Source organism: Thunnus maccoyii, chromosome 5, assembly GCF_910596095.1.
Source record: "Thunnus maccoyii chromosome 5, fThuMac1.1, whole genome shotgun sequence".
Lineage (NCBI taxonomy): Eukaryota > Metazoa > Chordata > Actinopteri > Scombriformes > Scombridae > Thunnus > Thunnus maccoyii.
Genome location: NC_056537.1, coordinates 20,413,953 through 20,436,786, shown reverse-complemented (window position 1 = coordinate 20,436,786; position 22,834 = coordinate 20,413,953). Strand labels below are relative to the sequence as shown.

At 42.8% G+C, this 22,834-nt stretch overlaps 1 protein-coding gene across 5 annotated transcripts in view; it reads left to right on the top strand.

Moving 5' to 3' along the window:
• Nucleotides 1–22,834, top strand: part of wwox (WW domain containing oxidoreductase) — a 137,957-nt gene that overhangs the window by 29,413 nt on the left and 85,710 nt on the right. For all 5 annotated transcript variants that reach the window (XM_042410589.1, XM_042410590.1, XM_042410592.1 and 2 more), the window contains exons 6-8: nt 7,668–7,756; nt 12,321–12,506; nt 15,925–16,189. In XM_042410589.1, coding sequence (XP_042266523.1) covers nt 7,668–7,756; nt 12,321–12,506; nt 15,925–16,189 — 540 coding nt within the window. The remainder of the gene's footprint in view (nt 1–7,667; nt 7,757–12,320; nt 12,507–15,924; nt 16,190–22,834) is intronic.

Here is a 22,834-nt window from a genome sequence, read left to right as displayed (position 1 = left end):
ATGTTTCTTAATTGCCAGATTCTTTTCTTATTCAATTATGTTATGCTTATGTTTTTTGTAAAGCTGATACAAAAAAGAGCTTGGGTAACCAAATCAAAGCCGCTTAATTCATCATCTCTGTGTATTCACGACAAGAGTGTACATATGTGTAAATGCGATGCATTCCTGCGAGCGTGCTCGGTACTTTACCAGCCCTCCAGATACCGAGATGATACAAGGCAGGAGGAATTAAACAGTGTAAAACTAGCAGGTTTAGATAAAGCAATCACATTACCGCCACACTTGAAAAGAACACATTATTTTGTACTTGAGAGAGTTGAGCTTTATTGCTGACACCCCCAAACAGAAAGTTGTACATACAGTATAAGTGCACAGGGTCCCTGAGTTTTCCTCTGACTTTATTGTTATCTAACCACAACATAATCAGCATCTAAGTCTGCGTGTCCCGTTCATCCAGACACTAAAGTCCCCATGCAGAATTGCAAAATAAGCTGGGTGTAAATATGTAATTGCCAGTGCTTATTCTGAGATCTGAAATATTAGGGAGCAATATGGATCGCATTAAAATCCTGGTTGTTAGGGGTATCGGTTACACTGAAGACATGCAGGAAAATGTGCACTGTCTGCGAATCTGGCGGAGATAGAGTGGGTGAGATGAGGGGGGAGATAGGATCAGGAGAGGGTGAGGAAATGGAGAGGAAGAGACAGAGAGGAAGAGGAGAGTAAGATGAAAATCTCTTGATGTCTTTCTGAGAACATAGACACATTATTTAAATCTCCATCACTTTTTAATGTAAATCTGATCGGGCTCTGTGCTGCGCTGGACGAAGGAGGGGAGAGAAGAGAAGTAGAGGCAGAGATAGACAGACGTGCACACACACACACACACACACACATAGACACAGAAAGAGAGCGAGCAGGTTATAGTATAAAATTGACATTGTTAGAATTGAAAGCTGGATGTTAGCATCCCACTTCACACTTCATCCTTTATAGAACACAAATGCACACAAAACTCTTCCAAAATTATATCAGCTGTCCTTTACCTTAATGAAAAAACACTTACACAGGCTGGTGGTGGAATATGGTGTGTGTGTGTGTGTGTGTATGTGTATGTTAGTATATATGCGTGCATGTGTCTGTTTGTGTGGAATCTGATATCTGCCTCAGGCCCCATGGCCCTGGTCTGTCTGCATCCGAAAAGCAAACTCTGCAATTATGATGACCGCCCTGTCCTTTTCATTTCCCATCTCTGTCTCCCTCTCGCTCTCTTTCCCTCTCTCAGTCTTTCTTTTTTGTCTCTGTCTCTATCTTTTCCTCACCACCTGTCTGTCTCTCCTCTGAAAGGTGAGCTTGATTACACCTCAAGCTACAATAGAAAGTCTTCTCGTACTTTTTTTCTCTGTGTGCAATGCATGTGACTTACACATAACATGCTTCATATGTTATCTCTCCTTAAAATGGTTTGCTCTTAAAAAACACATTTTAATTTTTGGTAAGAACCTCAGTGTTGGTCAAATTGTTCTCACATGTTAGCGGATGAGAGGTTTTCTGTATTTGTAACGCTTTCTGTTGAAATGTTACAACCATAATATAAATCGTTATGTAAAAAATGACAAGATTATACTGCAAAAATTATGTTTTGAAACATTATCAGCAAATTGTTATTCGTTTTTATTTAAATCATTTGTAATGTAATATTATAATAACGTTTTTGCATGATTTTTCCATTTCACACTGTGCTCTAAAATATTATCACCAATGGATTGAAATTAACTAAGTGTATTTACTTAAGTACCATTAAATACAATTCTAAGGTAGTATTGAGTATTTCCATTTGTTACTACTGAATACTTCTACTGTTATTTACTTTGCTGATTAAGATTTTGAAATACTATAATGAGCATATAAAATGTAATGCAGTGTTATACAGTCAATTAAATTACATAGCAGGATTTAAAATACTTAAAATTAGTTCTGCCTCATCCAGCTTTAACATTAAAATTCTGTGACATTAACGCATCAATATTAATAATCCTTTGATATAAAGTGTAATAATATAATGTTAGCATTCTGCCTGCATAATCAATAATATTTTGATATTTTAGTGCTAACACTCACTAATACATTTACTGAATTTTTGAATGGACTTTTGTTTTTACATTCTGGTGTTGTTACTTCTACTTAATTAAAGGATTTGAATACTTCTTTCACTGCTGGTCATCTGTACTTATTTTCACCTGTCTAGGTCTCTTTCCTTCTTTGTGTTTTTTCTCAGCATGTTCAGTGTTTCTCTGCAGCCTCCACACGGCTCCTTGTCAGCTTTGAGTGAGTGATTAACTGATTGAAGTGCTTACTAATTAATGTGTTTCATTAATTACAGTCATTAATGCCGTGTTTACTCACATGGCCCTGCAGTAGCCTTAGTACATCGCTGAACGGAAATGTCAGCAAGTACTTAACCGAGGCCTGACCTTTACTCCCCCTGCGCATATGTGTGTGTGCGTGTGTGTGTGTGTGTGTGAGGGGTGCCCCTGATGTCCGTGTTAAGAGTATCAGCACGTATGTGCTTCATTCTCCACGTTTCTCATCTGGAAAATCATCCCATGTCCTTCCTTCACCTTTCCCATATCTGCCCCTGCAATTGCTTGATTTGTAACTTGATTTCAGGAAAGGGAAAACCTGTAGATTATCCAGCTTTCATTAGGGGGGAAAAACCCAGTCCATGTCAGAGAAAGAAGAAATCAATTTAATACAGACTTAACTGGAGGAAATTGCATATTCTGCCTGTATGTGCTGAACAGGCACTTTCTCTTCCTCACCAGAGACCTGCCTCCCTATTAATTGCAGTGTGTGTGCATGTCAGTGAATAAGTGGATGTGTGTATGTGCGCGTGCATTTGTTTGTTTGTGTGTGTTTGCAATGTGCAGAGCGTGTGCATCCGTCTGTGTGTTCAATGCTTGAATGCATGTTGCCTGGATGTGTATTCAGTCTCTTTGTCTGTGTGTGGAGGTCAGTTCTCAGACCTGTGGTAGGGCGCCCAGCAAGATGTGTCTGTTTCTTTATTTGCTGTGTGCATGTGCGTTCACCGCACGTGGTGTGTGTCCATATTTCTTTGTTGGTGAATGGCGCGTGCATAAGCACAAGTGCATGTGACTTATCCAGGTGGAGAGGAGATTGGTTGGTATTTATGAACAAACGTCATAATTGTGACAGGATGATATATGACCAGCACATTCCACAGCCCCCCCCCCCTTCCTTTTCTCTTTTTCTTTTTTGCTAAAAATATATATCTATGATAAAATACAGTCTTTAAAGCTGATGACCAATTTAGTGTGGCGCGTTGCGGACAAGGTCATAGAGATCTGAGTTCCTCTGTGTTCCTCCCTCCGAGGCCTGTTCTAATCTACAGAGCAAGAAGAGGGGCTCAAAGTCATTTCTCTGATTGCTTTTATAAGGTGCCCTTTTCACATGGTGTCTTCTCTGTTCATTCACTTTCACCGCCATTACAACACCTCACCTCCGCACCTGCTGGGGAAAAATACGGCCATGTAACTTTGCTTTCCCTTTATATTGATATCATGGATCTCATATTCACAGGGAGCGATAGAAACCACATCAAACTATAGAAATATTCCTGAACTGATTTTTCTTTTGGCTCCTGCAGCCTCTTTTTGTCCTCCCCTTTTTACTCTTTTACCATCCTTCTCCGTGCCTGAGGTGTTAAGCGGGGTCTGCAGGGTAAGTGTTTTGTATATATGGGGGTACTTTTGATTTCTTAAGTGTTGCCCCTGCATTGGTGATCTATAAAGGTAGCTGAGGTGGTGAGGGGGCAGCACGAGGTGAGGCAAGATGGAAACGGGGGTTAAAGTGTGAGAGGGAAGGCTGAGAAGGATAAGGGGAGAGGGGGATGAGATTGAGCCTAGTGCATTAAGACAGTGTATTATTTGGCGGTTCCACTTGCTTGCGTCCATTAGGGGTGGCTGCTGTGCTATTAAAGGGGTCAGCGAAGTGTGTGTACCTGTGTGTGCGTGTGTGTGTGTATGGTTACATGTGTGTGTTTTAAGAGTTAGTAGAGTGCTCCAGTGTCTTATTGAACAGGATGGGGGCTCCCCAGCTCTAATACCTCTTCATTTTATTGGATTGGATGGCCCCAGTTATAATTATATTAGAGCTCTTCCCCCTCCATCCCCCCACTCTTACTTCATCTTTCTCCACAGCAGTGACCACATGTCATTCCCCAACACACATGGAACACACCAGGAGAAGCTCTGCAGAGGCCAACTTCCTCAACTTGCACTGGCAAAGGCACACTTTTTTTCCTGTCTTCCCTCTTCCCTTCCTCCTAGTGAAAGTCGTAAAGGTCGTTGTCATGTTACAGACAGCTGTTCTCTTGGGTTGACTACTAGAGGTGGGGGCGGCAGGAGAAGAAGGCTGAGAGATCTGATGCCCATGTTATCATCATGGTGACCTTGCTGCTTTATGTCTGGAACATGCTGCTCTTTTGCGGATGCACAGTACGGAAGATGGACACGCAGTCGCCTCAGTTTCTAGTTGTCAAGCTGTAATGATCATTTTACACGTCTGTTACTTTGGAAGATTCATAATTAGCCTTTTGCATTTAGATGGAGCGATAGGTTGTGTGTAGCTGGGGGCGGTAAGCTCTGTCACCCCGAGCTGAGCTCTGTGGTGTTGCACACTCAGCGATTACTCCAGAGTTAACCAGAGAGGCTTCGCTGCCTCTCACTTTTCCTTCGCCCTTGAAGAGACCAGAAGTTGTCAGGGTCCTCATAAAAACCCTGAACGATTGCGTCCGCGCGTTCCCCCTCTCTTTTTCTACCCTTTTTTTTTCCTCTTCTCCTTCCAAAACCTGGCCATCTGTCTAATTGTTCACCTCCATCGCTTTAATGCTTTTTACATGCTTTTTCCCCCCTCTTTCCAGGCAATAAACTTTATTTTCTTCGCAAGACTTCAATCTGCAGGGGGAGGGTAGGTGGGCAGGCAGGCAGGCAGGCTGCTCACCTTCTCCCTGCTGGATTTGCTCCAGTGGCCCCCCTTCAACCCCCCTCTATCCTCCCTCTGGTCTCCCATTACTCCATCTCTCCTTCCCTTTTCCCCCCGTCTCTAGAGAGGGGGATACGTGTTCGTCAAGCTGACACCTGCTCTCATCTTCTCTGCTGGTCATACACACATGGAGGGCCACCCTGTTGAGGAGGCCTTACATTGACCTGTTAATTATCTCACTGCTGCCTGCTCTGACCTTGTTTGGAAGTAATGCCTCATTTTCTTTTTACTATAAAATTAAAATAACAATTGGAGGCTTTTTTACACACATTTATAACATAAAGTTTTCTCACTATATCACACAGATTCCTCTTACACTTGTACAAAGACCAGATATTACCTCCCCACCCGCCCTTTTCACTTACCTGCTCTGCTAGTGTGCGTTTCTGTGTATGTAAACTGTTTGAAAGAGGCTCGGAGTGTGAATGCTTACTGCACATACAAGTCATTAAATTAGACAGTTGTCTCCTCTCACCTGTGATTACTGCTGTGTGCAGATCATATAAGCAGGTACCCTATAATCATATCTATAATAGCCATAATCAGCCCTTTAATGCTTTGTAATAGCATCCATATAATGGTATAGAGTAGCATCAAGAGAATAATTCAGGCATAGATAATGGTGTGGTAGCGTGGTTTTACCCTTGAGTCACAACATTGGATTTGTTGTGTGCGTGTGCGGGCGTGCGTGTGTCTGTGTATGCATGTATAAATATACCCTGGGGCAGTTAAGGTGTCTGTAAAATGCCTGAAGAATCACATTTCCATCAGAAGGCGCTCTTAACCCTTTCTTGTTTTCTTTGTGCTCACCGCTCCATGCAGCATCGTGGCTGTGAGTGTCATGTACACTTAGCTCTGCGAAGACAGACAAGCAGAGGAAAGACATTCCCATATGACACCCACAGACTGGAGATCAGATCAGTGGAAAAGGCTGACAGGGGAGCAGCAGCAGTAGTGGTGGCGGATGGAGAGCGGAACACTGAACGCTCTTCCAGGGTGTAATGTGAACTGACAGTGTTCCTTAGGGATGGTGGGAGAGGGAGCATCCGGAATTCCTGGTGCTACTGGACCCAGAGCCCAGCTTGGAGTCTTGAAAGCAGTGTCTCACTCCTTCTTCCTCTCCAGCATGAGGGATGAGTCTAATGGACCGTTTGTCTGAACGGAACGCGCTCAACCTCGGTTCACGCTGCACGCACTTGTGCTAACATACGCCAAGGTCCCGTGTGAGCTTATATGTTGTAGGGAGACTGAACTTAGCTTGTCTGTTGATTGGGCCTGTGCTGATAAAGACATAGAGAAAAAGACAAACAGGAAGGTGGGGAGAGAGTTGAAGTTTACACTCTTTATCACAGACAAAAAAGCATGTTTGTACATTGTTATTATAAAGATATGCTCCTTTAGGCCTGCATACGTCTCAGCTGAGGCCTTTGCCCCGCAGCAGAATGCTACAGTGGGATGGAGAGGATGATGAATATTTAGCCTGTCTTCCTCAGTGTGTAAATGCAGCAATGCATTCACTTCTTAAGTCATTTATCTTTTTCTGCTCCTCTCCTATCCTCACCCTGTCTCCCAACATATGGTGTAAGATGAGCCTCACATACACACACAAACACCTGCTAAGAGCACACAGACAAAAGTAGAGCTGAAATCATTGGTTGATTAATCGATCAGTCCATCGACAGAAAATGAATGAGCAACAGTTTTGATAATCAATTCATCTTTTTAAATAATTTTTTAACAAGAATGCCAAAAATTCACAGGTTTCCGCCTCTAAAATCTTAAAGGACCATGCCCATAGTAACATTGCATTTGCCTGCTCTTATCAATCATCCTGTTCAAACTGGTCATTAAGAGATCCCATCCTAATGTGCTTCAAATGTTAGTGATGAGGGACAAAATCTACGGTCCTCATTCTGTGAAAATGTATATTCCAAAGTTTCTGAAGTTAGAATGAGGCCTCAGCAATCTGTGTTAAACAAAATCAAGTGAATAGCTACCTGGACTTTGAGATAAATCACAACTTAACTTTGTGATTGAGGTTTTTTTTTATGCTTCCGCTCTGGCGACAGCCATGGCCGGAGGCATTATGTTTTCGGGTTATTTGTCTGTCCATATGTCCATCTGTACGTCCCATTCTCGTGAACATGATATCTCAGGAACGCCTTGAGGGAATTTCTTTAGATTTGGCACAAATGTCCACTTGGACTCAAGGATGAACTGGTTAGATTTTGGTGGTTAAAGGTCGCTGTGACCGTTTCACAGTCTCTAAGTGAAGACGGCAAGTTTCCCACTGGAAATTATTCACTGGAATCATACATATCAATATAGTGATAACTTCAATTTCTCCAAAAAATACACTAATACCTTTTTATTAAATTCCTTCAGTCTTCACTACAAATATTGTATGAGTCTGGACATGGATGTAAACTTCAACTTGACTGGTTGGCGGAGGCATACAACCACGAGGTATTTCTAGTGTTATGATGGCAGTGATGATAACACTGGCAGTTGGCAATAAATGAATAAATAAAGGCTGTTACCGTATTGTTCTGTTGTTGCTGCTGGTTATTACAATCATATTTTTGTGTTTTCTTTCTCTACAGCACAAAGCAAGAGTAGAAGCCATGATGTGCGACCTGGCCTCTCTCCGCAGCGTCAGGGAGTTCGCTGAGTCTTTCAAGGCCAAGAAGCTGTGAGTATAAACAACAACATTAATGTTATAAGCTTATATCCCTCCCCTCACTGATATTTTCAGATTTTTTTACCCAAGTTTTGTTGGGATCAGAGACAGACTTACAAAACTCGGAGAGTAGACTTTCGCCTCCTGCTAATGCTGTATTCGGGCTCAAAGTTCATTATAGTTGAGCAGTTTGCACTTTTATGGCTATTTAGCTGCACAGAAGATTAAAAATTGCTCTACACAATGTCTCACTTGTGCGTTTGGGATGAAAACAGGGTCAGCCTTGTCCCACCATCATTCCAGGTACCTGTTCTGAATCATTTATCTGAGAAGAGGACAGGGAAAGTCTTGTGTCCATTCTCTGCAAGAGTCGTCATTGTGAGGAGACAAGAGCTGATCTTCAAACTCTTTGTGAATCAAATGTATTCACCAACCAATAGCCACCTTTAGGCAGCCATCAGTTGTCAAACTTATCTCAGTCTGGTTACTCAGAAAGACAGAATGAAAAGAAATCACCAGAATAAAGATATAGACGAGCAAAATGCAGTGAGGACTAAACAGAGTCTCTTATTCAGGCCAATTCCTGTATTCATCACTATTATTTCTCCACATACGCCTAAACACTTAAAGGACATCCAAACTGTTACTGATGAACACCATACGGACAAGGTCCCAGGAGGCGTCGTGTGTCTATTTGTGTCGATTTGCTTGACATTGGTTGAACAGGCTAACAGACTTTATTTTGTGGTGGTCAGCTTTTACCGCATGTGTCTTGTGCCTTGTGGCCGGTCGCGTAGTTGCTATTTTGGGGTCATGTATTTTGTCATCCATACTGCTCATCCACCCGCAGGTCTCTAGACAGAGGAGTGTGTGTGTTTTTGTGTGTGTGTGGTTGTTGGTGTCAGGGGAGCCCCTTGGGGAGAGGCAGGGCAGTCATTGCCCGTAGCAGCCCTGGGGCAGGGTATGGCCATCCAGGACACGTGTCTTGGGTCACAGCCAAATCTCATGGTGGCTTCCCTCACTCTGTGTCCTATAGTTTCCTCCCACCTCATACACGTATCCTCCCATCCACACTGAAGTATGTTGACCTCCCTTTAACCCTACTGTCCCCAGAATTATTCTCTTTTTTTGCATCTTCCCCTTGTGCAATTTGTTTATCTGCCTGAGTGTCTCTCTCTCCCTCTCTCATGTCGTCATTCAGTCTTTCTCTGTCTGTGTCGCTCTCTCTCTCTTTACCTCAGTATTTTGGCAAGGTTGTATTTCTTCATTAGCTGTGCTGTTGGGGGGGGAGTGAGGGAGTCCCAGGGGACGTCAGAGTACATTAATTCTCATCAGAAGGCGAACAGAGCAGAGTGGAGGCTGGGAGCTCTGAGCTGTGAATGGCACTGGGCAGCTGTCTGAGTCTACCACTACTCTATTACTGCACGTATGTCTTCAGGCATAACACACACACACACACACACACACTCACTCACATACATGTGCATACATGCACGTAAACACGCAGACGGTTTTGTGTGCTGGCGCACACACACACACACACACACACACACACACACACACACACACAGTTTTGTCAACACACAAGACAAACAGACACAAACACACTCACACACACACACACACACACACATACACACAATAATGCTCCTGCAGCGTGTCATTGACAGGTGAAATGTAATCAGAGTCTTTTTCTTTTCCTTCTCTCGTTTCTCACTCCCTTGCTTTTAAGTGCTTTAGTCAGTGGCTTTCACGCTGCTTTGTGTTCCATTGACCCCGATTCCGCTTTAATTGCCTGTCCTTTGAAATGAAATTACCTGGATATTGATATTGTTGAATGCAGTGCAATTTCATTGGGGTGTAATTGATGGAGGACGGCGCTGACAGAATGCCCCTAATACAATTTCTACTGAACGTTCCATAATTAACACATGCAATTTATTTCCACCTGTGTTTTTTTTTTCACTGCATTTATCCTGTTCTAATTTCAAACATATTACATGTAATGTGTGGTCTATATAAATACATGAAAGCCAGATCAAATTAGTCTTGAATTCTTCCATTCCTTTGACTTATAGTGAGTGTAACATCGTTATATTGTTGTGTGTATGTGCACACTTTACAGGTATGCAATCATGCTGTGTGTGTGTGTGTTTAGATATGGATTAGGATGAGTAGTGTCTGTGTGTGTGTTGCCAGTGCCAGTTTCCCTGTTGCCAATAAAGTGCAGTGTTAATGACCAATAGTCTGAGCCCAGCTCACATAGGCAATCTCCTCCTGCTGGTCCACATTATCATAGAGGTCAGGGGTCATACCCAAGGGGGTTATTTAAAGTAAATATATAAACTGATGTCTCCCTGTTTGGTAGTTAACACCCTCGTTTGACCAGCGCTGAGATTGCACAGTGCAGACAGTGTTGTGTGAGGTCTTAATGTGGAGAGTGGGACTGTGGTATGCTGCAATAGGCCTATTAAAGACATTCATTAGACCTGCGCTTATGAGAGAGGGACTAACTGGTGGGCAGTTGAATTAACAGGCCTTTTACATTACAAGCAGACTCACTAGCGGCCATCAGAGCTACATGGGGGAAATCACTCACTGGTCAGACAAAAGTTGGTTATTGGAGTTTTTGATCACAAATCTGCGATTTACTTTGAGTGACATACTTAATTTTTTTGACTAAACTTCTGACTTTATAGTGTGACAGAAGGGACAGGAGCTAAATGTAAACCTTAAGAAGAGTACCTCATACAAGCAGTAGTTTAAAACAGATACAGCCACAGTGAAAGGTTGAAAAGTCAGGTCAAGAGTAGAGATACACCGATACTGATACTGATATCGGATAACGCTCTGGTACTGACTCAAATAGCTGGATCGGGTGTTGGTGACAATGAGCTGATCTGGATCTCGAATACCATTATATGAATAAATAACAATTCAGTAAATTCATATCTATGTATTTATTTACTACATTTTGTTTTACAAAGTTAGGAAGGCAATGTTTAAATCAAGCCTGATTTTGCCTTACACATAAAAGAACTGATAACACTCTCCCACACAGCGAGGCAGCTTATACAGCTTATTAATTAAACACTGGTATCGGATAGGTACTAAGAATCGGCTGACACCGAAAGCCCAGATATCAGTATCGGGACTGAAAAAGTGGGATGGGTGCATCCTTAGTCAAGAGTTCGTGCCTGCAGTGTTATTGTGCAACACCTAGCCTGCATGGTGGGGACAGAGCCAAGAGTTTTGCCTTGTGAAGCACAATGTTACTGTACTTCACACTCTATTAGACAGGGGAACACTGGGCCAAAAACAACCAATGTTTTTTTTTTCTGCTTTTAAGATGAGAGCAATTTCAGGGGAAAAACTGACATCACAGAAAATGTGATGGTTTACTCTTCTATCTTGTTTTATCAGGTTTGAGTTGACGTCACCGAGATCATTTATTATTATTTTTCTTAACATGATTTGTGTCTACCAAGCTTTTAAGTTCCACACCTCATTGTATTTTGGGTGCAAATTTAAACATCTCACTGCTGTTCCATAGATAATATGCTAAGGTTAGCATTCTTTCAGTTTACTTGTGACTAGGTTTGTGCTCTTTAATGAACCTTGTGTGTTCAGAGGCCTGAAGGTGATCGTACAGTACACTCCTATGTAATAGCATGGGATGGCTCATTATAGCAAGGCATAACAATTCACACATTAATTTTCCAGCATCCAGTTTTTAATTAATCCAGTAGGCAGTCTTAAACACAGGGTACACAAATTGCCTTCGGCCTCATAATTAATTCTAATGGAAGAAATTAAAAATTGGTGGGGTGTGTTTGGATTGTTCGGCTGTGTTACTGTGGTTTCGAGCTCACTGGAGCGACGCTGTCACCGACAAGGATCTCTCACTGCCCTGACCAATCCAGCAATCTCCATTCACTGGCACGTGAGCAGGGCGTGTTGCTCACTTGCCCACACGAAGACTATAAGAATGGAAATGCGTCTGTGTGTGCTAAAGCATACGCTTTTTTTACTGGCCCCTGCATTGAATCAGTTGCTTTTTATATCATGACTTGCCACAGTGTGTGTATATTCCTTTGATGTGCTCTCTTCTGTTTAGCCTTTCCCAGTCAATGTGTTGGTGGGTTTGGTTACTCAAAGTAGTTACACAGAGCCTGTATCAACACTCATTACCTCCACCACGCTTGTGTGTTGAAACGGTGTGAGATTGCTTTTCAATGTGTTGTTGCTCTTGGATTCCAGCCAACTGTATTCAGTATCTACAGTACCTGTCGAGCCGTGGGGGGTTGCACTGGAAACCTCTGTATCATATCAACATTACTGATGCTCTGTCTCTGTAGACCTCTTAAGTCTACTGCACTCTGGAATAAGACACCCTGTTTCCTCTCTCCGCATTCTCTTCTCACTATTCCTTCCTCTTTTTTATTTCTTCTCCCTGTCTTTCCTTACTTCTCCCTCAGCCTAATATGGTATAAAAATCCCCTTTTTATGCAGCCGCATCCTCTCTGTTTTCACTTATAACGAATAAACAATCAAACATGCTTTTCTCTTCCTGTAGGCCTTTGCACATCTTGGTGTGTAATGCAGCGGTTTGCACTCAGCCGTGGAGCTTGACAGAGGACGGTCTGGAGTCAACCTTCCAGGTCTGCCATCTGGGTCACTTCCTGCTGGTCCAGTGCTTACAGGATGTGCTGCGTCGCTCGGCCCCTGCCCGTGTTGTGGTGGTGTCTTCAGAGTCCCACAGGTAAAGACGATAAACTAGACATGTGAAGGTTTATTTTTTTCCCAGGTTGACTGGTTTGGTATTAGGGATGTATTTGTTCTCAAGGGAAGACTGTGGCTTTACTGCAGCTAAAACATTAAATCAAATTAAAAAGTTTTCTTTCTGTCTCACTAATGAATAAATATGAATTGTGCATTTTGAAATTGAGTGCTAACCCAGCTAATCAATTATTTTAGAGAATGGGCAAAAAACTACAAACTTTTCTAGCCAAATTTGTGCATCTATAAATTTAGTAAAGTTAACTCATGCAGAACCTTTTGTTCAACATGTCTGAAAACATGATAATGACAAATTCCAGTGTGATCTGTGTGCCACATTGTATGTGGTTACCTTAAAAGAATATTTCAGTTTTGGGTGAATCCTGCTTTTTTTTTTTCCTTCCCAGAGCCTGTTGACTTTCTTATGATACAATTTTTAATTATAATGATACCATAATTTTTACTTGAGAAAACTGAGATAGACATGAACTGAGCTAAAATGGGGTAAAAACATGTGTGTGCGGACACATAAAGACATTCCTGAGTTTAGCTGACTCTGTGTAAGTAGAGAAAATGGCAAATTTAGCCTCAAAACACCAACAATATGTTTAGATGCTAGAAAAATTTTACCGACTTAATTATGAAATTCTTAGTGATAAAAAACACTTAACTCAGTTAACCATCCAGTCAACTAGTCAACTATTCTGGTCTTTCACCGGAGTAAACACTGTTTTCCACCTAAATTACATCACCAAATTATTCTGATCTCTTCAGAAAATGTACTGCTTTACTCAGCAATCAATGAGAAATGATATGACAGGAGAGAGGACATAATGTGTCACAGTTTGATGTTCTATTCATCCAGCAGGCCATTTCTAGACTCTCTCTCCTGTCACACTCAAAACGTACATTTATCTAATATACCTTCCAAAACTGTGGGCATGTAAATATTCCATGTAGTCGTAATGGGAATCAAACCCCAACTCTGGCAGAATGCACTGCTCTTGAGCTTGAGTACCATGCTGTTGTTTGACCTGTATTCCCCAATTTCCCACGTTCAGTCATATTAGAGCCACACTGATAGAGTTTACGCAGTAATACCCCAAAACTATCCTATCTGCTCCAACTCCTCAGCTCCAGTCATGCCGTTTTACTCGCTACATTTGGCCAGTTTTCACTTCAAACTGATAGATCAGACTTAATGTGTATTGTCAAACATGACAGCCTCACTCACTGAAAACTCATTTCCCTCCACACGCTGTCACTATAAATTAAACGTATCATCAACATGATGGATGGACTTATCAGTTAAAATTTACTTTGATCAAGTATCTGCTCCGTTCTGTCTGACCCCCTGACTCAGCCCCTTTTCTGTCCTTCTGCCATTTATTATTCTTTAAGTCTTAAATCTTTTTTGTTAAGCAACTCCACTCCATAGGCTTCTGTTTTTCCTGTCATACAGTAGACAAGCATGATGTTTTGCAGTGCTCTGTGAGCCCAAGCTCGGGTCCATGTGTATCGGAGTCTGTGAGTGTGTGTGTGTGTGTGTGTGTGTGTGTGCACGACATTGATCCTAGCTTCAGTCAATCAGACGGCCAAGCAGAGTGATTGATTGGAGCTCGGCAGAGTGACCTGAGACAAGGAGAACATACGCAGAATTATTCTAGCAGATCAAACAGCAGCACTATTACACGGGCCTTCATATGAGTTATGTTATACAGACTGCCATGCATGAGAGGACAGAAGCAGCGGAGGGGATGGTTTGACACTCAGATTCACTTGAGGTCACACTGCTATTACATGCTGTAGGAAAAGTAAGAGGAAGAGAGAATAGGAAAAGCTTATTGGAAGAAAGCATGTCAGGGAGGCAGTATTGACAGCATTAGATTGATGCAAGACTTGCCTACACAGTAAGAAAAGTGAGTTCACACAAGTTTTGGCGGTGTAAAACACTGCCAGGAATCTGTTAAAACAGGCAAAATGTGCAGGATTTATGTATATTCCAAGGCCAAGAATGGTCAGGTATTCTCTTCACTCTTTGCCCTACAGCTCTCCCCGTCTCCATTCCTGCCTCCCCAACACATACACTCACCTATCCTTCTCTGCTCTACAATCAGCCTCGGCTTTAACCTCTTCAAAGAGGGCTTAGGCAGGACCAGAGAGAGTCAGTTACACACTGACACAGACTAGACGGAGGGGAAGAAGGAGCGAAAATAGACAATATCTTATATTACATCTTCCATTCTGTCCACCTCATTCCAAACCTATATTACATCTATTGAAGTTGCTCCCTTTTTTGTTTGTGTTATTTTCACTTTCCGCTGATTTCCCCCGTTTATTCACTTAGCCTCCCCTCACAAGCAGTGTGTGACCCCTGACCTGGCAGCATATTGTATTCCCTAAGCCCCTTGTCCGCTGGTAAAGCATTGACCTATAAGGGATAAGGGTGGGAGAGATGGACACGCGGGTAATCGCTGGACACTTTATCAGTTTCCAACACAGGGGCTTACTGTGGAATTGGCCCAATACAGGTTTACTTTGCCCTACAACTGCATCAGATCTGGTCAAACAAGGGGAGATAATATCCTTAATGAAATTACCTCTGATAGATGTAACCTGCAGCTCTGGCTCCATACTTTCATGAACAGACAAGATGTTTTTTTGTCACCCAAAATCTCTATATTTTATTATGCCAGTTTGCTGTTGAGCTCAATGTGTGGATCAACTGGGAGGATAATTCACTGATTGTAATATCACTGTGAAACCTCATTCAAATGTAACTAAGCACAACTTCAGTATAATGTCTGAACAGATTTGGAAAAAAAACTACATTCAGTGCTCAGGCAATTGATTTATCAACCTCTACTTGCTAAAGTAGTTACGAAGTTGCAGCACATGAAATAAAAAGCCTGCAGATGTTGTAATTTAGCCAAGCAAGGATGTTGCGGAAGGCGACAGTAAACAAGAGGCAGCCAGCTTGTAAAATCACAACAAGGAAACCAGGTGACATTTTGATTGGTTGTTTTCTAATGACTGGATTAATATGTAGGATGTGTTCCACCGGTTTGATACCATTTCATTAAAGAAAACACACGTGCTCAGACACACACACACACACACACACACACACACACACAGGGAGTGTAGTTCTTGTGTCTGTGTGATGTTATTGTGTGACTGCATAATAATACAACGAGTAGTGTAATGTTTAAGGGGCCTTGTCAAACATCTGGATTTTAACAGCTCTGTCGCAGGCAATTAAAGAACATCATGTCACGTCTTTGATTTGTATGCAGCCAGCGCCACACATCTGCCCATAGATAGCCTACACACACACACACACACACACACATACACACACACACATACTCTAACTACTCTTGATCTGAACTATCTTTCAGGTTCACAGACCTGTTAGACTCGTGTGGTAAGGTGGACTTGGCCCTGTTGTCTCCGCCAAGGAAGGAGTACTGGTCCATGCTGGCTTACAATCGTGCCAAACTCTGTAACATTCTCTTCAGCAATGAGCTCCACCGCCGCCTCTCACCTCATGGTGTCACCTCCAACGCAGTGCATCCTGGGAACATGATGTATACCTCCATTCACCGGAGCTGGTGGCTGATGACCTTTCTCTTCACGCTGGCCAGACCTTTCACCAAGTCTATGGTAAGTTTGAAAAAAAAGTTTTGAAAAAGTGTTTTATAACCTTGTTACTGATGATCTATCGCACCACCTGACTGATTGTTACCTATAATGATGTTGGTAGTCACCAGAATGGATAGCTACCACAGTAGCTCTGTACCTAGTTGTATTTTATGCATTTCATGCAATATTACTATCTTCTTTTCCTGACTCGGACGGGTCCCTTAATCAGCCTATATATTTGTCTTGGCATGTTCTTGGGAGAGAGGAGAGGAAAAGGATGGAGAGGCGTTGATCTGCTCAGTGCTGAGGGCTCAGGGAGAGAGTCTGGGTTTCACAGATAGAGAGATATTCTGTAGTTTGTTTTCCTCTTCCTCCTGTCACTGTTTATTTAACTCTGAGAGACTGTTCCCCTATCCTCTCACCAGGGTAGTCGAAATTCCAGATCCTGTGTACTGTGACTATTAGGTTACAGTAAATGCACAGTGCAAACTCTCTACTCTTATTCAGTCATGTACTCCAGAGTACTGTCAAATATGTTTTCACAGTGCACCCCAGTCCCATCAGGAGAACCTATTACCAGATATTTTCAGATGCCTTATCTTAAGTTCTGAGTCATATTAGCACGCTAACTCAACCCTGTTTTGCAAGGACCTTTCTGAAAGCAGAGACACAGTAGAGAGATTATATCGTCACTGGCCGTCTTTGAGAGGTACAATTTGAGGACGCCAGGTGCTGCGCTGTGGGGACCTGTGGTTTTTAATTTCTTTAATTTTGATCCAACAATAAAACCAGATCCCCTCAGAGAATTGACACTTAATTATGATGGGACTTAGTGTGCCCCTGTGACCCTCGGAGCTGTATTTCTGGGTCAATAGGTAGAGTCTCAATTGGCAAACTGGTCCTAGGTGAGGGTCTTGGGACGCTGAATGCCACCGGGCTGGTCAAGTGTGGGGATACTCACAAGCCCTCAGCTGGGAAGCTTTGTTTTGGAGTTTTCCTCAGAGAATGAGAGTATCACCTCTACGCATCTGTGTTTTGCAGAGAGGAAGGTTGTGACTGTTGGTTCTTGTGGGTGTAACAGTGGTTATATTGGGTGCCAAGGCCTTCACTATGAGACATCTGGTTCTTGTATAAACAAAGCGAAAGCTGTGTACCTATTCTCGGCAATAAGTCAAGCATGTTCTCTGTGGTTGTTTGGCTTCTCCAAGGTTGTGCTTTTCATGGATTCTGTTTGTTATTTTCATGGATAGAATTTGCAGGTGCAGCCGGAGAGTGGAGAGTGTCCAGTTTGGCGACAAAAGCAGGATTGCTTCTCAGCTTTTTGCCAATAATATTATTTCTGTTGGCTTCATTTAACCGTTTCCTCCAGCACTGTGGCAGTTTTCAAAAATATTGATTAAAATCTGCCTTTTTGTTAGTTGTAGCTCAATTGTCACAGCCTTAAGAATTTTTACTCAAATTTGTATACATATTGACTGAAGTTGAAGCATCGGATATGGGAGTTTTGTTGTGCAATGTTTGCACTAGTGTTATTACCAAAACACATGTATATATTGCTGTCAATGGGATCCAATGAGATCAGAAGATATAAGCAGACCTTTTGCTTAAGTCCTCTCTTAAAGGTGTCAATAACCTCTATAGTTCAGCTTAGAGTGATGACCATAGTGCGCGTGTTGATGCATCTGCGTGTGTGTGTGTACAGTAAACGGTTGCATGAACTGTATGTGTGTGTGAGAGAGGGTTCATATCACATGTGTGTGCTTGTGAAGTGATATTAGGTGCCTGAGGTTAACATCCTCGCACACTTTGGATACTAACGATAAAATCCAACCCTGTGATGTAGCTTGGTCTATATTGTGTCCTCTGCTCTGTAGGACTTTTCAATGGATAACAGCACTCTACCCTTTAGGCTCCAAAGCCTCCTAATATATGCTTTAGTTTGACTGTTACATCTTTCCATTAGCTACTCTTCATACTTTATCAATTTAGTGTTTGCACTGAAGGGAAAATGTGATGTGTTGAAAGGCAGCATGGTGGAGTTTTAGTGAAGCGTTATTCTGATCCATCATGTCTGACAGACACAAGGCCTCAGGCCATCATTTGTCTCTCCTCCCTCTGACATAGGATGAGAGATGAGAGGAACTGCTCCTCAGCACCTTTCACAAAATGCCAAGCTGAATTTCCTCCATTTAACTATTTCTGTCACAAAACACTTTTTCCCCCTCTTCCTCCTCTACCATTTTTCTTAGTGCTTTTTCATCACTCTCTGTCTTGTTTCAATCTTCAAATTTGGTCTTTGTCAATTTCAGCTGGACCAATATTTGTTAAACATGCCTTTTAATCAAATGATTTGGAAGTGAACCCCAGAGTGGATGAGACTTCTGTGTTCTTTGTGTGTCTAAGGGAGAGGCGTGTTAACATTTTTGGATGTGAGCACATAGATGCTATTAGTAAAGCGGTCTCCCCTCCAGAATGGGGCAATGGCTTTTCCTACATGTGGTTAATTAAACGTAGTGTAGCTGTTAGTAAATATTAAAGGACAAAGGTAGAGCTAGTAATTAAATTCTGGAGTGCTGACACAGCGATTAGCTAAAACTCATGTCTGATAAAGGCCACACATGCAGACACACACACACACACAGATACACAAACACACCCTTAAGCTGAGTATTTGCTCTTTTTAAATCTGGGCTTGATAAGGCCCCTGAAAGTGTATCCTCTTTAAAATCCCACTCCTCACTCCTTCTGCCCCCACATTAAGGGCTTAATAAAACAGTGATATTATTTCAGTTATTGGTTGCAGGGATATGAAGATGGTATCGCTTTAATTGCTTGCGTACGCTTGCGGGATCCATGGAGATTGTTCTGGGATGCAAACATAAGCAGAATGTCGACTCCAAAAAACAATCACAAAGCCCCCGTGTGTGTTCTTGCGCAAATAACCAGCCTCTCATTTAAAACACAGGTTTGATTTATAGGAGCACAGGTGGAGTGATATACAGTTGCCCTACACAAGTAGACTCACACACAGACAAGCACACACATGAATTCACAATACAGAGACGACTGAAACACCTGGAGCTACATGTGGTCCTAAATCTTTAATTTGATTATTGCAGTAAAGGCGAGGAAATGTCATCTCAGGCCATACGCTCCATTCTTGGTCATCCAATCATGTTCCTGCTATCCTCCCTCATTAATTGTGCTTCATGCTGTCTTATTTTATCAGCTCCCCACTTTTACACTTCACTTTTATCTTTTTTGCTGCTGTATTTTTGTTCGCTTCATTACCAAAATATATTTGGACTTCCTCAGTTTTGCATCCTTGTGTTGTGGTTTCTACTTAAAGGAAAGAAACTTCTCCATTAGCAGAGAGCACAGCCCACTCTGCCATTGATGTACAGTGCTGATTCCATTTTGCTGAGTTGAGAAAGGCATCTATAAAGAGCCATGACATTTTAATCAGCCAAACTATCTCTCACTAACATCATGTTCCCCTCCCCATGCCTTGATCTACTTATCAGAGATTGTGCGACCAGGCCTGTAACTCCTGTTTCTTTAATTCAGCGTGTTTAGAGTGGGAGTTTTCCCTGTGTCCTTTGGTGTGATTATCAGCGTTGAATGATCTGGCCTGCAGTGGTGTGTGTGTGTGTGTGTATGTGTGTGTGAGAGAGAGAGAGAGAGAGGGAGAGACGGAGACTAAGAGAGAGCAAGAGCAAAAAACAGCTGTTATCACAGTTCTGAGATTTAGTTGCAGCAATTTAATGCTCAAAATTTGATTGGCACAGATATTGGTTGATTTATTTGATGTAGGATAGTGAGATGTTCGTGACTTTTACAATGTTGGACTAGATCATATATGCAATAAAAGTTATTAGACAATTCACTTTGAACCACAACTCAAACATTTAAACAGCACATAATGAATTTCAGTGACTGTTGCAGTTATTAGTTGGGCTGTAACCTTTGTGAAGTTGTCACCGTCCTGTCACGCTGTAACGCTGACCCTGTGACATTTTGTTGACTGACTGATTGCTCCCTAAAGATCAACGTACCCTCAGGCTCTGAGCAGCTGGGCTCAGCCTATACTCATCAAATCTATACCTTAACTATAGGCACAGACAGTGCTGAGCTGAATGGAGATCAGTGTGGGCAGTTGCTCCAGTACCTCATCATCCACTGTGATGGATAAAAAGAGGGGAGGGAGGTGGCACAGGCCTAAGAGGCTCCGCTGGTCCAATCAGACACCTCAGGACCCCCAGGGGCCAGTTTCATCAGCGCTCCCGCCTAGTCCCATGCTTCTTAGCGTTTTAGCATGATTATTTTACCCGGGATCCTGCCTCGGGCACCAGGCCACCTTTTTACATATGCACAGGCTGAACTTTTGACCAGGCACCAGCAGTCAGGGCTATATTAGAGAAACGGTTGTTCAGTCAGGAGTAATGGGACCGCTTGTGCCTCCTCTGCTGAGCCTTGTCTACTGTGACCAGGATCTCTCGCCTGCACCTCAGGGGTTAACCCCAGAGACAGGTCCTGCAACGAAGACATCAGCATTACCATATAACAGACATACAGTGGGTTGGTTGGTGCTGTATGTGAGCACAGCAGCCACTGTTACTTCGCTGTTCTTTATCAGTTTCTCTCTCTCTGCAGACAGACGTAAGGTCAGGTGCTCTATCTGCTATCTGGTGTAGCATACAGAAACAGTAACTCTGCTGCACACCCAGGAACCTGTGTGTGTGTGTGTGTGTGTGCGCAGTGCTGTGTGTGGTGCTCAACCATGCGGAAAGAAAGAGGAGCAGAGGTCCCAATCACCCTGCCAGCTCCCCCCTTCTCCTCTGTGGGGTTAGATGAGCTGCCAGGACCTTGTAATAGAGTCCTCTTGGATGATTAGGAGCTACACAGGAGGGGGTCAGCTCCAGCCTGACTGGAGACACTCTGTAGGTTTTCTCCTCAGTGGTGTCTACAGAATATTAGACATTATGCCAATTGGTATGAGGTTCACATACTAAAACTGAAGCTCTCTGATGATGTACGGGTTTTCTTTAGAGGCCAGGTTTTAGATCATCTTGGAGGAACTAGATGTAGTGAATGTGATATTCCTGCCAGACATTCCCTGCTGTGCTGCTGCACTATGTATGGTAAGAGAGAGAGAGAGACATGGGGAGAGAGAAGAGATGTGTTGGTGTGGGGATGGATAAAAGCATACAATCCCATTTGGCTGTATTGACATGTGTGTTCCTGCCCAATCCTGTTACTGGGATTATTGTCCACGGAGATACCATTTCATTAAAGAAAACACACACATGCTCAGACACACACACACACACACACACCAGAGATGGCCTGAGGCCTGGTTATGTGGTCCATTGCACATGGAAACTGTGTAAATGGTTTATTGTGGATGAGTTGATGTGATGGAGAGCGTGTCTGGATCAATAAAGAACCAATCAAATGCTGACAGTCTGCTACTGTATGCAGTCAGTCATTCACCCCTCCTGCCTGTGTACAGTTATACAACATGAGTGTGAAGGAGGCACAAACAATATCCCTGTTGAAAGCGGAAGAAGTTAGAGAAGAAAGTCATTTTTAACTATCATCAAACATTTTAAAATGGAATTTAGTGCAGCTGCAGAATGCTGCAACATAGTGTTATGTTGTTTATAATGTTGCAAATGTTAATCTGCTTTGTTTTGTATCTTTTTGCACAGTGTACATACATTTTGTGTTTGTGAAGGAATGTTACTTAAAGCCTCCACCACATCCTCTCTGCTCCTCCAGCCCCAGACACCTCAGGGAGGCCATTAAGACGTCTCCCCAGCCGGGGTTGTCTGAGTCTGGGCTGTGTCTGAGTTGGGGCTGGGCTAAATTACCCCAGAGCCACAGGTCAGAGCCAGCTAGACCCTCGTTGCCAAGGGACTCCATCTCTAATAGAAGGGATCAGAATAGGCCAAAGAGCCAGAAACTGACCTGGCCAGAGAGACATCCTTACTCACTTACCCTCTACTCTTTCTCATCGCTCCCTTCACCCTTCGTCTCGCTTACCTGTAGAGCCTCAGAGCTTTTTTCCAGTGACCCTCAGAGAGGAGAAAGATGTAACCTATCACCCCTTCCTCACCCATCCACTCCTACTGCTTTCCTGCCACTGACCCCCCCCTCGCCCCCCCACAACTCGACACACATAAACACACACACAACTCCCTCCCCTCTTTGTTGTGACACTGAGCTGATGGACTATTTTTCAAATTGATTTCAAAAATGTACATAAGCAGCCGATCCCCTAGCCCAGATTACCTATTGATTTTTAATATGAAAAGCTCATTATATAAGCAGGAACTGCAACACAAAAAGCTAGCCAACCTTTGCATAAATCCTTTAATTGAATTTCCAGAGCCCGTGGTTCTACATTTTTTAATTAAATCCATTTCTTTTTTTAAGGGTTGCTGTGTAATTTGCATGCTGTGAAGTGGGTGCTGTCCCAGATAAAGTGCCATTGATCCTTATTAAGGCTCACCTCTGGGCTTGCTGAAAACCAACCGCAGAAATTAAATGTGCTCATGGTGCATACACTTATTGCCCGCATGATAGGATTAGAGGCAGAGGGAGAGAGAGAGAGGGAGGGAAGGAGGAAGATAGAGATGGAGAGAGGAGTGATGGGGTAAAAGG